This window comes from Tubulanus polymorphus, chromosome 1 (assembly GCF_964204645.1).
Source record: "Tubulanus polymorphus chromosome 1, tnTubPoly1.2, whole genome shotgun sequence".
In the NCBI taxonomy this organism is placed as follows: Eukaryota; Metazoa; Nemertea; class Palaeonemertea; order Tubulaniformes; family Tubulanidae; genus Tubulanus; species Tubulanus polymorphus.
In genome coordinates, this window is record NC_134025.1 from 12,399,242 (window position 1) to 12,413,991 (window position 14,750).

At 38.9% G+C, this 14,750-nt stretch overlaps 1 protein-coding gene across 2 annotated transcripts in view; it reads right to left on the minus strand.

Annotated features, from left to right (window-relative positions):
- The window catches only part of LOC141902181 (VWFA and cache domain-containing protein 1-like), a 38,440-nt gene extending 23,967 nt beyond the window's left edge, over positions 1–14,473 (minus strand). For both annotated transcript variants that reach the window (XM_074789824.1, XM_074789831.1), the window contains exons 1-12: positions 14,349–14,473; positions 11,247–11,450; positions 10,719–10,784; positions 9,108–9,269; positions 6,390–6,601; positions 6,160–6,319; positions 3,579–3,816; positions 3,362–3,490; positions 2,253–2,332; positions 1,735–2,135; positions 1,340–1,439; positions 923–1,085 (exon numbers count right to left, since the gene is read on the minus strand). In XM_074789824.1, coding sequence (XP_074645925.1) covers positions 923–1,085; positions 1,340–1,439; positions 1,735–2,135; positions 2,253–2,332; positions 3,362–3,490; positions 3,579–3,816; positions 6,160–6,319; positions 6,390–6,601; positions 9,108–9,269; positions 10,719–10,784; positions 11,247–11,390 — 1,855 coding nt within the window. In that variant the 5' untranslated portion in view covers positions 11,391–11,450; positions 14,349–14,473. The remainder of the gene's footprint in view (positions 1–922; positions 1,086–1,339; positions 1,440–1,734; positions 2,136–2,252; positions 2,333–3,361; positions 3,491–3,578; positions 3,817–6,159; positions 6,320–6,389; positions 6,602–9,107; positions 9,270–10,718; positions 10,785–11,246; positions 11,451–14,348) is intronic.
- Positions 14,474–14,750: the final 277 nt, after the last annotated feature.

Below are 14,750 nucleotides of genomic sequence, written 5' to 3' on the forward strand. Positions count from 1 at the left end.
CAATGTTCTACTCCGGCCTACGGTAGGCAGACAGTTGCTTTCGATCGCAACTGACATAAGCCCATCTGCGACGCGACGGAACTGAGCACAAGGGTTCCAGCCAATAAGAGACCGCATATACATAGTACAAATTATGACTGCTAGTTAGCGTCGTTCGTAATTAGTCATTAACTTTCAAATTCAAGTATTTCGAAACGTAAACCAAACCTACAGCACGGCAGATGACTGGACCGAAGATCTAGAAGCGAAATTGGTAGAATTATTATGGTGTGAGCGGCCATCTTTATATGATGGCACTAGCACATTGAATTCAAAACAGAATCAGAAAGATAAAGATCTTAAAGAAATAGCTTTTCTAATAGAAATATATTTCCCAATAATTCAAAATAGATCAAATTTATTCTAAAAATGCTTATCACGTGACCATCTGAGCCGTTGCAGTTGCCAGTAATCGGAACCGACATAAGCAGGGAAGCAACTGAGAGGATCTCGTATACCGCTAGTCGGCCTCAGTTGCTGCGAATCGGAGCGCAGTTGACATAAGCTGGGCTGCGATCGCGGTTGCTCTCAGTTGCGTCGGTAGGCGTCGCGTTGCTTGTCAACATAAGCCAGCCTTAACACGTTTCAAACTGGCTACTACTACGGTTCGACAGGTTTTCAAAAACCATACATGTGTATTAATAACAGCTTCCTTCTATTCAAGTGCACCTTACATTATTTTGATGTAGCAGTATACATGAAATGCTTAATGACGCATCATAGCAGTGACTATGTGAGAAATTTCGAAACATATCCTAAATGTGTGTCGAACACATTTGCAACTGAAGGAAAATGAACTACAGAATACATTTTGAACTACAACCAAACGCAAATGAACACTAAAGTTTAATTACTTCTAGGCTCTACCATAGCTCTTAATTACCTTTAGTTGAAACATGGTCAAAGTGACTGCATTTATGCGGGGGTGGCTTTATGTCTATACGATGGTAGATAAATGCAGATGACTGTGGTTGCAAGGATTGTAGTAGAGGCTCCACTTGACCATCAAATACAACCACGCATAATCGGAAATCTGTACCATTGACCTGGAGATAGGGAACTCTATGTCAGCAAATACTCTACAATACAGGGCTATATATAACTTAACAAATATCTGTTAATACAATTCTATCGAGATGAAGGAAAATGCTTAAATAAACCAGTAATTGAGGACATCTCAAGGTAAAACTCAAAGAGGGTCGATGAAATGTATATATCTCAAAGGCAATTAGAGTATCAAAATATGAAAAATCAGTGCAAATACTTAAGTAACAAAGTACAAGTAACAAAGATGACTCACAGTTTTCCAGTAGTAATGGGATAGAACTGGTATACTGCTTGTTCCTAGTTTGAACACATCGACAGGCTGAGTCAAGAAACTTTTTTGTCCAGAATGTCCACTGCAAATAAAATATTTCGAAGAAAACCTGAATATGCAACTAGGGATCTAGGGACACCATGCCCACTTGCAAAGTGGTTTAAAATGTGCAACAATCTGACAAGCTCAATACTCAATGACCCCTGTTGAACACATACACGTAACCTCGGAACTGACTAAAGGAAAATTGTTCAAATTCCATAGTTTCCCCTATTTTTCTAATTCTGAGGTTTTAGGTTCTCCAGGATAGTGGCCACCCAGCTGAAGAGCTTCGCTAATCAAGAGATTAAAAGAACATAAATGATGTGACACAGTACCTCAACATGTCAGAAATAACACCTTCGGCTTGAGCAGTTGGTTCCAACATTCTAATATCAACGATGATCGGCATTGAAGAATAATCGGTTGGTTGTGGAAGTAATGGATGGAAAAGCGTTCGAGCTGAGGAATCGATTACGAAACTATAGTGACGATTATAGGAAACTGACTGCATCAAATCTGACATTTGTATATCAATACCGGCCACGCCCACAAGCGTTCCGGCGTGATAGACAGGCGTGGCTGCCGTCATAATCAGTCCAAGACCCAGTGCGTCGTAATACGGTACAGTTAATACAGGCGGTGTATTCAAAGTTGATGGTTTGCTGAAGAAGTCGTAATATGAGCCCATTTCTGTTCGCAGCTGATCAGGACTTAAAATATGCCTAAAAACACCGGCCTAAAAAAACAAAATACCAATACTACCGGTACATAATTATGAGCAGCTAATAGATTCCTAAGACAAAAAATGTCCTCGAGTCAGATGAAATATTGAATGTAGGTTGGTCAAATTTACCTTGGCTGGGCCATAAGAAATATCAGCAAAAGGCTGTTGAGCCATCACATCCAAAATAGTTTGAGCATTTGCACTTAAAACTGAAAACAACAGTGGCTGGTTTTATAGAAAAAGTTATAAATTTTTCCATAGGGGTAAACTCAATTGACCATGATTTGAGTTAAAACGAAGGGACCAGTTACAGCCATGGCTTAGATTCAGGACCAGTTCAAGACCATCTCGGTTCTATAGTCAATACTATGGTAGTCAATCTAGCAACTTAATACGAGTTTGGAGATTTGAGACCACTAATTTATGGCAAGTCACGACTGCGAAACTGCACAAAGGGCTGAGTTGCAGAGCAGTGAACTAACTAAAAAGCAGTCTTAAATCACAAGACTCATCTTGAGTTACTACAGTCAACCTTGCTTCATTCGTCGTCGGTTAATTCGTATAACTACCTAATTCGTAAAAAATGAAAGGTCCTGATTTTTTCCTTTGTTATTCCCATTAATTTCTATCAGATAATTCTAACTTCGTAAATCGTAGCCGTATCCACGGTCTTTTTTCTTAAAAACAATAAGAAATGCGACACATAATTCGTATCCCATTGTTCCCCCAGCTGACAATGAATGGCAAGCTTATCAATTACTTGACAGTCATTGGCACTAAGCGTGCTGCGGCCATGCGACATATTTTTCCACCAGTTTAGTCTAACAATGAATGGCTATGGCACACAGCATATGTTCCAATGCCAATGAAAATGATTTTTAGCAGGTTTTTAATCGTAGTTTATATGAATTAATAGATAAATCGTTAATTCTACAAATCATACATAATTCATAGAAAACACGAATTACGTATAATCTGTATAATGTCTATTTCGTAGAAAAAACCATGGTCCCAAGAGATACGAATGAAGCGAGGTTGACTGTAGGTGACCTTGGATGGTCTTAAATGTAAGCTTAGTTGGTATTGGTTACTTTTTAAGCGATGTTGACTGTAGATGGCCTTGGATGGTCTTGAACGTAAGCTTAGTTGGTATTGGCTACTTTTTGTTTTGATATAAGCAAAAGGATTTTAATTAAGGATTTTATGAAATAGAACCTAGAACTAGACAATGAGCTTACATTCCCCGATGCCATATGTCAATAAAACGACTTTATTGCTAAATCTAGAATTTTCGATTCTAAGTCGAGTTTCAATGTCTTGCTTTTGTTCGAACGGTTCACCATCCGTCAAAAAAAGGATAACCTTATCTGAAAAATGTACAACACATATTTAAAATAGTAAAGAAATGAATATGTACATAATCAAAATGCCAAAGTCTACTTTCAAAACAATTACCTCGAGTCCGGTTGTTGCTCAAAGCTTTGCCATTCGATTTTGAAAGCATGTAAAATGCTTTACTTAGCGCTGCCACATAGCTAGTTCCACCTTGTAGCGTGTGTAAACTCCTGATGTAAGATTTCAGGTATTCAATATTCTGCGGTGTCGCCGCAGCCATTTCCTTTGAGAAACAGGAGGATAATTCAGAACTACCGGGCGGAACATGACCATACGATGAAAATGAAACTACTGTCACCTGAAATTCAACATTAATCAAATAAGTTAGTCTTCAAATGAATTAGTTTTACTAGGGATTCAGGGATATAATGCCTACTTCATGAAATGTTTGACAATCCGAATATTTCATTATTCAACCTTTGGCTGTCAGTACAGGTAAGTATTTTTAGGGAATACAATTCTTCAATAGAAAAATGAAATATTTCCGTCAAAAAATGTTCCCTGTACTGACTAATAGCCAGGATCCAGTCCCACAGTTGTGAGTAAGAGTTAAAATTAGTTCATTTTCAATGAGTTAACTCAGGGTCAAATTTTAACTCCGAAGGACAGCTAGGAATCTCAAAGTTGCTGACCAAGGTCTAAATTCGCTTAAAACGATTAATTAACGAATAAAATACAGAAAGACACTCATCCTTCATGACAGTGCGTGACAGAGAAAACCTCAAATCTAAATGCATATACAAGCATATCCATACCGGTATATACACCCATACCTATATACATATACACCCACATGTAGAATTGTATCGTATAACCACACAAACCTACAGCTACATGTGCGTGTGGCCCGACCCCAAATCAGGTGAAATCGAGCCCAAGACACTGTTCGAACCTAAACGAACAAACACCTGAGAACCGAAGCGAGCTAGAACCGGGACTGAGAACGAAACCATATAGGTTCCGTAATGGAAAAAACTAAACCTGCGATTAGGTTCAAAACAAACCTACAGCTGTGTCTCAATCCCCAGGACCAGGCTAAAAGAAACTCTGAGGACTGTATAATCCAACGGTTGCGGGGTTATCTCAGCCCTTGTGCTAAAAACCCCCGGAACAACCGCCGAGAGACTAACCAACTGACCCGAGACGTCCTTCAGATACAAGGAGAATATGGGCGAACCTGAACTGAATGCTGCTTGCATACTTGATCTAAAGCGTCTCCGGCAAACACGGCCCAGGCTAAACTATCGTACTTGGTACGAAGCCAGGTTTACACCAGGTTCTCGTGCTTTCACACCTCGTTAATCACTAATAACTGACGTAATCCAAGCCACTGAGCCTCCAAATGCCCTCAAGAGTGATCCCCCACTACTGGGAAAGACTAACTCTCACTGGATTCCCAAATTAGTTCAGTCTTCTCGAAAAACCTCTTCAGGGAGCACACCACACAAACTCTAATCAGGTAAGTCCTCTGCGACGCTGAGCCGCGGACTCTACCTTCCAAGACCCAGCTACTGCCGGCGAGGATTACTCTTTCTTCGTGAAATGACATATACATAAAAAAGCAGACTGGTTCCCTTAAATTGTAACCACTAAACAGTTTCTGGTTAAACAGAAAATGAAAGTGGTCCGATAGCTTCGCTACCAAGGGATGGAGAGGATCCACCGTCTCCCAGGGCGACAAAAATTACATCTTTATATACTATACTGTCCCTGTTGAGTCTCTTGATGCTAGAATTCCCTGCGATAACCCTGACAGAAAAATCAGAAAAAATCAGTTTATCGACCAGGTTTAAATCCACACCTGAGCTGTCCAGTATCATGCCACAAGGACCAATTCGCAGTTTTGCACATCCTCAACCCTCTCGAACACCCAGTCTATCCGGGAATAGGGGAAAGCGTAATTAATGAGGACGTTTTCATCCTAGAGGGTGCCTCCATGGCCAAAGCCCTGCAAAATTGGCAGACGAACCCTGGGCACCTGGTGGCCAACAGATACAGATTGGGCCAACCTACCAGTGATCTGACTCGATACACGACTGGCTGAGACAAGGTCCACCTATGGGAATGGGCTTTTCCTGTTGAAGAAAATGACAGGCCACCTGACTAAGTGGAATACTGACAGCGAGATCCCCAGCGCCTGGACCCACAGAAGGATCTCTGAGATGAACAGTGACGTCCGAGATCTTGTTCCTCCCCGATTCAAGATATAGACCCGGACTGCCGAATTGTCTGTGTGGGCCCCAATCCGCAACGGCTGGGGTCCGTGAATGGGCGAATCGGCACCTGGGTGAGGCTACGGATGTGTCCCTTAGGAGATTGACATCCAGAGCCCACCACGTGAAGCCCGCCACTAGGGCCAGGGAAGGAACTAGAATTCAATCTATCACCACCCTAGTGGGGAGAACAACCTTGAGTCAGGCTATCCCCAATTCCATAATAGGGCATAATAATAGGGCCGCCAATTGCTTACAAATAGTCCAAACAGGTCACAGAATAACCATGATGGGCCCTAGGGGATACTGTCCAATCAACCCGATTTTTATTAAGATGATAGGAGGGCCCTAGGGGGATAGATATGAGTCTTCAAAATGTCCCATGAAAAGCTATAAAAAACTGATATTTCACAAACTTTTAAGCTTACCATATCATCAGGAGTGAGTGTATCAAGAACTGTTACAGCAGCTGACTTGGCAATTGAAATGAGTGTCTGTTCATTGTATTTAGCTTCCATTGATATTGACATATCTATCGCAAGAACAATTTCTCTAGGCTGAGCAGTCGCCGCTTCTACATACCACGGTCTACGTACAGAAGAAACATTGTTAATTGGCTCGATATCATCAGTCATTATTTACACGTGTTCTAACTAACCTAAAACGTGGATCGTAAGATGTACAACTGGGAACAGATGCAGCCGGAAACATAGTCATAACACCTTCTTCACTACCGAAATACTGCCATTTTAAAGTCGAATCAGCGGCTAGGTTATTCTTCATCGTATCCAGAATGTCCTTCGACAGTTGTTTTGGCAACGCCGACGCAGCAACTGCCGACTGGCGATAACACATGCTATTTAACTTCACCTATAAGTAAAAACTGATTGTACAGGGCGTTCGGATTTAACAAAGAATATCATGTTAAAAGAAGAATCATTCAACTTAACCTATAAATTAGGGTCAATTGATTTCAAATAATGGTACAAGAGGTGGGTCGATGTTACAAAGAATTCAAAGTCTGAGGCAGGCCTCGAATTAAATGGTAGCAGCGGCAGCATCTTCCTCTCGTAATAAAACTATTGCTGCAGGTTTGTCTCAATACTGACGGCAGTGTGAACTGCTGGCTTGCACACTGTTATATTTGTTTATGGCTAGTTGTTTTGATCATGATCTGACACTCATTTGTAAAATTGTATCGAAACAGAAGTGAATAAATAAATTGAATATATCGGACCTTAAAGATTGTATCTACTAGCGCTCCAAGTCAAAAGGTGAGGAATTTTTATCTTTTGTGAAGAATTGGGGGTTTTTACCAATGCCGATGTTACCAAGGGGATTTTTACCGCTAACCATTATAGTCACCTCACCCGCAGTAAGTATATCTTTTTAATACCTCAGGGGTGGGTTTTACAAACTAGGGGTCCAGGGACACCATGCCCACTTGGGAAGTGGTTTCAAATGCTCAACAATCTAACAATGAAACCAATGAACTTGAAACCCACCACAATCATAGAACATGTCAGCAGCTACGATTTTGTAATTGATTGTGATAACAAAATATGCCTCGTTACCTATTTAATATGGAAATACTAAGTTACTCTACTATTCGACGCCCTCTGGTGACCATACGCAAAACCCAATGACGTTAAAACTCACCACAATCATAGTACATGTCATCAACTACAACTTCGCAATTGATCATGGTAACAAAATATGCCTAGGTACCAATCTAATAAGGAAATACTAGTTATTCTACCATTCAACCCCCCTGGTGACCATACAAAATAACTAATGTCCTTAAAACTCACCAAAATGATAGGAAAATGTCCTGAGCTACAACTTTGCAATTGATTGGGGTTACAAAATATGCATACGTACAAATATAATATAGAAATACTACGTTATTGTATTATTCAACGCCCCCTGGTGGCCATATACAAAAACCAATGACCTTGAAACTCACGAAAATCATAGAACACGTTATGAGCTACAACTTTCCAATTGATTATAGTGACACAATATGCCTAGGTATCAATTCAATGTGGAAAAACTTTTTCCCACCTACGAATGAGTACTGATGACACCAAGATTGCCGCCAATTGCGTCATAATTGGCTGATAAAAAATTCCTGTCTCAGGTATAAAACATCCCTTTACAAAGAATACCCATCATAAATTGCAATGAGAAATGGCAAACCAGTAGGAAGCTACAGGACCCAGAATTCCAAAATTGACATTTTTGGGCACTAAAAAGGTCATAGGACGGCCATCTTGAGTCCGATTGACCCAATTTTTGTTATGCTGTAAGCCTTGGTAGGTTTAAATACATACGAAAGATCAAGGTAATTGATCAAAGTGTCTTCAAAATTTCCCTCAAAAACTTCAAAAATGTGCAAAAAGTGCTGATTTTGGCGAACAACAATGGCTGCCAGTCGGCCATCTTGATTCTGACAGGGCCCGTTTTTGGGCTGAAGATGTGTCTAGGGTAGATACCGGTACATGTATAAACCAAACATATAGACATATAAAATAAACATATAGACATTACACTGAAGTGTCTTCAAAACTTCCCAAAATAACTGGATTCTGTCTACAGACGGACAAACGGACGGACAAAAAGTGAACGCAATAGCCCGCTTGGACTAAAGTCCAAGTGGGCTGAAAAATAAGTTTAAAGCAGTTGAATGAAAATGTGAAATAACGAATAACATTTCACTCAACTGAAATATACAGAACATACATGAAGATACATCAGATTACTTCATTAATATTCAGTATACTGGTAAAGGTATATTTCATTTACTACATAATGAAATTTGATGATTGTCAAAAATGGTGAACTGCTGATTCTCAGTCTTTAAGCCACAGATAGCAGGAGCACTGGCCTTGAAGACCACAGAGCATTCCGAGGTTGAAACTGCCACCGTTACTCTTATCAATCATGCAATGAGGCAATAAACAAATGACCGTCAACCCTTGATCTTGCACTTAGTTGCTAATAACACAATCATTATATACATTGTAATGAAACAATTCAAAATTTTTCTTAAATGAACGCTAATTTCCTTTTTATTAAACAACCATTTACCAGTACACAAATTGAAGAAAATCAGTTTACCTTCAAGTTTAGATACTCACTTACAGTGGAACCTCGTTACAGCGAACTTCACGGGACCAGAAAATATGTTCTTTATAACCGATAATTGGTTATCCAGTATGAAATTAATCAAATTGTCTTAGTTGCAATAAAATTCTATATTTGTTATATCGATGAATCGTCTTATCGGAGTTCATTATAAGGAGATTCCACTGTATCATGGTAGATCCTATGAACCAGTAACCAAAATAATATATGCGAACGAGGTGACACTAACCTTTTGTTTGAATCTCAAATCATACGTCAAACCATCTAAATTGCAACATTGACCATACGCTGTCCAAACAGTGAACGTCTGATATGCCTCTTCGATCTTTTTCTTGTTGTTCAGAAGAGCTTCCATGCGAGTTGAAAACTGATACTCCAACTTCGCAGACAGCTGAAAAAACAAAAACAATAACAATGTTAAGTTGATGGAATGGAGTAAAAATCCATCATAGAAATATCTGATTTAATCATAATTATATTATTTTATCTGAAAATCATGTCATCTGCTTTGGCTGTACAATGAGTACGTAATGAAAGTGAGTCTCTTGTCAATTTAAAATAAATTGCCCATGGGTAAAGTGTGGTTTACCTTAAAAACTTGAGCTTGTTTGGAAAGGGCATTGCTTATGAAAAATCTTTTTAATTCGTGACTTCAAAGTTCTATTATTGTATTTCAGCTTTCTCAAAGAATTATTTTGTACTCAAATCAAGGCCAAAAATATACATTTGTTTACGGTCCACGTCCAAAATTTCGTAGGGTCCAGGTAAGCAGGAAATCTATTTTATATTAGGAAAAAAACAATTTTCATAAAATGAAAAATATTTGAATAGAATTGATATGATATCACCAATCAGAGGGTGGCTAAATATTGAAAGCCTTGACAACCCTTTCCAATGTATGGCCACAGAAGCTAACATACCGGTACCGTAAAAAATCGGCATATATAGTAAGAAGATCGTTTTAAATCTTGGATTTGACCACTAAAATATCCAGACCTCGACTTATACCTATACATGTAGTTTGTTGCTTAGTATTATCAGGTCACAAGTAATTACAATTTATTACAAATTCTAACAGAAAACACAGTGCTCATCATCTGCTATAATAGTTGATTATTCATAAGCGTATTTTCATGTCAAACACGCACGCGCCAGCAAGCAGCGTTTCAGTATCACTATATAGTGTATAATGTACGAGCGTGTGTGTGTGTGCAATGTTTAAGTGAATGCTCGCTTACACTTCAATGTCAATCAAAACAATCACCGGGTATTAAAATGAAACAATACCTATGGCGGATATGTGGAATAATTATATTCTCACCAGCAATGAGCATAGACGGCACCTAGTCCAATGAAACGTTCGCCATTTTGGCTATCCCATAATTATCTCAGTAGCGCCGGAATTCCCCGTACATCCCAAAAACAGCCAATCACATTCGTTCGTAGAGATGGCGCCACCCAATCGAGGTCATTGAAATTTTATACACAAGAGCTAAAAATTTTCCTGCCAAAAACAGTTTTTCTCAGAATTTTAACAAAGTTGACCATGTCATCGACGGAGGTTCGTTCGCCTTGTCTTCGATCGCATCGATTATACGTCGTTCAGGCCGAGAACCAATGGAAAAAATGTTCACATAAAAACGTACCGTGATTTTACATAATTGGCTCAATGCCAACTTGAATATCGCTAACAAAGGTAAACCAAAATGGTCAAACCTCAACTTTCAATGAAACTTGTTATTAAAATGTTTCAAATACTGGAGTGCAACTGAACGGTGCACTATAGAGTAGGATTAATTCAGCTTTTCTGAAATAAGGAGCACATGAACATTGTACTCACTTGATTTAACAAAAGTTTTCCATCAGGAACCTTGATTCTATATGCAATTCTTCTGTCAACATAATTCTACAAAAAAAGTTCATTGAATGACTTATCAGAAACAAGCGGGCAGGGCTGCCAACCTCTGAAAAGTGCTATCAGTAACAAATGGATAATTTTTCAGTAACATGTTATTGAAATATGAAAGAAAATGTTCAATTAAATCAGAAATCAACAGTAGGACTCTCAGTAACATCTTTCATATTTCTGTATATATGCATCAGACAAATCAAATCAGTTTTTCTCCTTATAAAAAAAAAGTAAGAAATACTGAAATTCAGGAATGGTTGGCAGTGCTGAATGGGCACTGGCCCACTATCTATCTCACCAAATGACATGACTATAACACTGGTTTTGAACATATGGACCGCGCTAAGTAAAATAACTTCCATTTCAAACAACTTTGACCAAAATTTTATCCCTTAAATCCAAATACTATCATACAAGCTGTTACAAAACATTGATGACTGAATTTTAGAATTGACTTACCTGCATGTCAGACACACCCAGTCCTTCATTAGCCATATTTCGAAGTGCATCCTCCAATCTTTGAGGATCAATGATTGGAGAACAGTCAACCAGTTTAAATGCAGTTGCAGTAAAGATCACAATAAGAAAAACGGCAACTGACATGATTCGTCAGTGTTTGGTCGCTTCAATTCGCCACATGTGGTACATGTTGTAAATGAAAATCTACAAAAATTATGTACAGATTTATTCATTGACTGAATGAAGCTGGATGTACCAACTCATAGCCGCCTGACTGACCTAAATTTTTCATTTCAATTTTTACTGAAACATGGGCTAGCTCATTCCAACTACACTTACACACACTTTATCAATCTCAAGTGATAATCTCTTTTTACCAATAACTGTTAATTTGTCAATAATAAGGGGGTTTTCTCTCCGTGGTTTCATTAAATAATAATTTCTTATAATAATAATCTTCTATATTGATTCCAGATTGAAGATAAGACATGAATTCCTATTTCAAATGAGTTATTGTTTGTTTGATTCCCCCTTCATGGAATTTAAGAAATTCCTCTGATTTCCGCTTGCCTCACTTCAGCCATTCATACCCATGGAAAGTCAACAAGGCATGAATCGCTGGTCGCAGTAACAGAGTTTTTGTTAGGGCATAGGCCCATAAGTAGAATCATTAGGCCTATATAGGTTTTTATATAGGTAACTGCTCTTTTTCGGGCACAAAAACAGGATGGCCATCTTGAGTCCGATCGACCCAATTTTTCTTATGCTGATGGGCCCTTGGGGGATACAAATACCTACCCAAGATCAAGATAATTGATCAAAGCGTCTTCAAAATTTCCCTCGAAAACTTGAAATATGTGTAAAAGGTGCTGATTTGGTGAGCAACAATGGCTGCGAATCGGCCATCTTGAATCTGACAGGGCCAGTTTTTGGGCTGAAGATGTGTCTAGGGTAGATACATGTGTAACCCAAATATAAAGACATTACATTGAGGCGTCTTCAAAACTTCCAAAATAACTGGTTTCCATCTACGGACGAACGGACGGACAGACGGACGAAAAGTGAACGCAATAGCCCGCTGGGATTTAAGTCCCAAGAGCGCTAAAAATGAATGCTCACCCTGTTGATCGATATAAATTTGCCCACGGGAGAAAATCCCGAGTCACTTCCATTTACGGTCAAAGTTGCCGTTTTCAGGGTAACTTTCAGCTTTTGATGCTGTCAGGATCTAAGAAGTTTTCTTAAGAAAAACAATTCCAATCTTTTTTTTAAAAATCTTAGTGCAAGTTTCCATGTGGACACACAAATTGAATCATTTTTAAGCAGGGTCCCCATAAAATTTGTGCCATTTGGATGTTACACAGTACATTTTGAGGAATATTCTGAACTTCATATAATAGAAAGTAATAATTCATTAGGGGATGAATATTCGGTCAATCCTATAATGCAATTTAACATTATTGCGGCTACAATCCGCAACTTGTGTAATGTTTCAGAGCATCCACGAAACAACCAATGCGCATGCGCGAATACGCGCGACTTAGAAAATTCTAAGAAACAACATAGCAAAATTGGGATTCGAACACGTAAGCTTGAGCGTACAAGCGTAACACTCTAACCACTGTACCAACCCAGCGGCTGGCGTTTCACCCAACTTTTTGACTACTTATAGCCTTACCCTTAACCCTTCCCTATCATAATGCACAACGGAACCTAATCCTAACCCTATCCCTAAAACCTAACCCTAAGGACCCTAACCCTAAATCTCTAGACCCTAAACCCTAGTCTGAATACCTGTCATTGTTACGGCTCCCTACAACGTCTGACGCCATAGTATCATAAAGAGGTCAACTCCTGTTAATTGCAATGCAACAACTGATTTTAGTGTCAAATCAAACCTTTGGACTAAAATAAATTAATTAAGTTACCTTGTTGACTTTGAAAACGTGTTTTATAATAATATTTTTGATGATTTAAATCGCGAACCGGAGAATTTATTGATTTGATTTGAATTGATTGCCACAATCGGGATTTCCAATACGGACTAAATTAATAAAATGTGAAAATTCAATATGTCTCTCTAAAATTACTCTAAATGTTAATTTTTGTTGATAAAACGCATAGATTTTGGTCAATTTAAGAATTTGAAACAAGAATAATATCTGCATTGGCATCAATGTCAGTCCAAGTTTAAGTTCGAATCTGTAATTTACACTCCCATCATGCACCACGAAAAGCCGCCATATTTGTTATTGTGCTTCACTTCAACTATTTTTTGAGGCGACTAGTCAAAAGTTTTGAGCTACTACGATTGTCAAAAGCTACTTAGGATTACAAATTTAAGCACAAACAATAGTTAACTTCTGTCTGATTACAGAACAGTCAGTTTGAGGTAGGTTGATTTAAGGGGTGAAATAGATGCTCAAAGCCTCAAAATGAGGGACGAAAATTAACCTTATATGAGCACTTACGCCCTAGACGTTGTTTGTAGCACGAAGGCTAGGTACTAGACTATCTAGGCCCTAACCCTTCAGCAATTCGAAAGGCAGCCATTTTGTATCTTCCAATATCACTTCCGTTTCATGGATGCTCTAAAACATTACCCAAATTGCCTACAATCCAGCAAATTAGTTTCATGGACCCACAGCTGGTGTCTCTGATGTTACCACAGGTGGTTACACCAGGCTCGTAGTGCGAGCCAAGGATCACTGACTGGACAACACTCACACTGACACTCAACCAAGAACCTTAGTGTCTTATGATGATAACACAAGGATCGTAGAGCGACGGAGATCACTGATGGAGACAACCGCTGCCAGTGCTGGGTGAAACTGACACTTAACGTCCTACTAATTAACAGTGACACTGACCTGACCAGCTGACGTGATCCTCGTGGAAACAACCATTTCTAGGACTGGGAGGGTTAACTGCAGCCTAGCCTACTAACTTAACAAATTATTACCACTCCTACTACTAACACTACTACTGTATTTGAAAATAAACTAAATGTTTTTTTACAAACCAAGGGCAAGGTCTATATTAAGTCCAAGGCAAGGCCTCTTCTATTTCTAAATATTCATGGCCTAATTCAATATTCATTACCGTGTTAAAACTTAGATGGATTTCCCATAATGAAACCATCTACTAACGTCAACGTTCATCTACAGATTAGGTTGTCTAATATATTGATGGTTGTTCCTTGTAGGGGACCGCAAACAACATCTGGTATTCAGATTAGAAGTTGTCAGTGACTCATTAATATTCGAACGATGCACCGCCTAGCGACTATTTGAGGCACTAGTGTCACAAACTCAAATTCACATTATTACTGTATCGCTCCAACGAACCACGACGCGGGAAAATGAAAACAGGAGACAGAAAAATGTTCAGAAACATGTTTCCGAGTGTGTCGTGTGTTGAAACGAGAAACATGGTAGATCAAAACGTAGGCCTAGGTGTTCTCGAGAAGTGTTAAAAAAATTTCTTTAGATTAATATCACACTG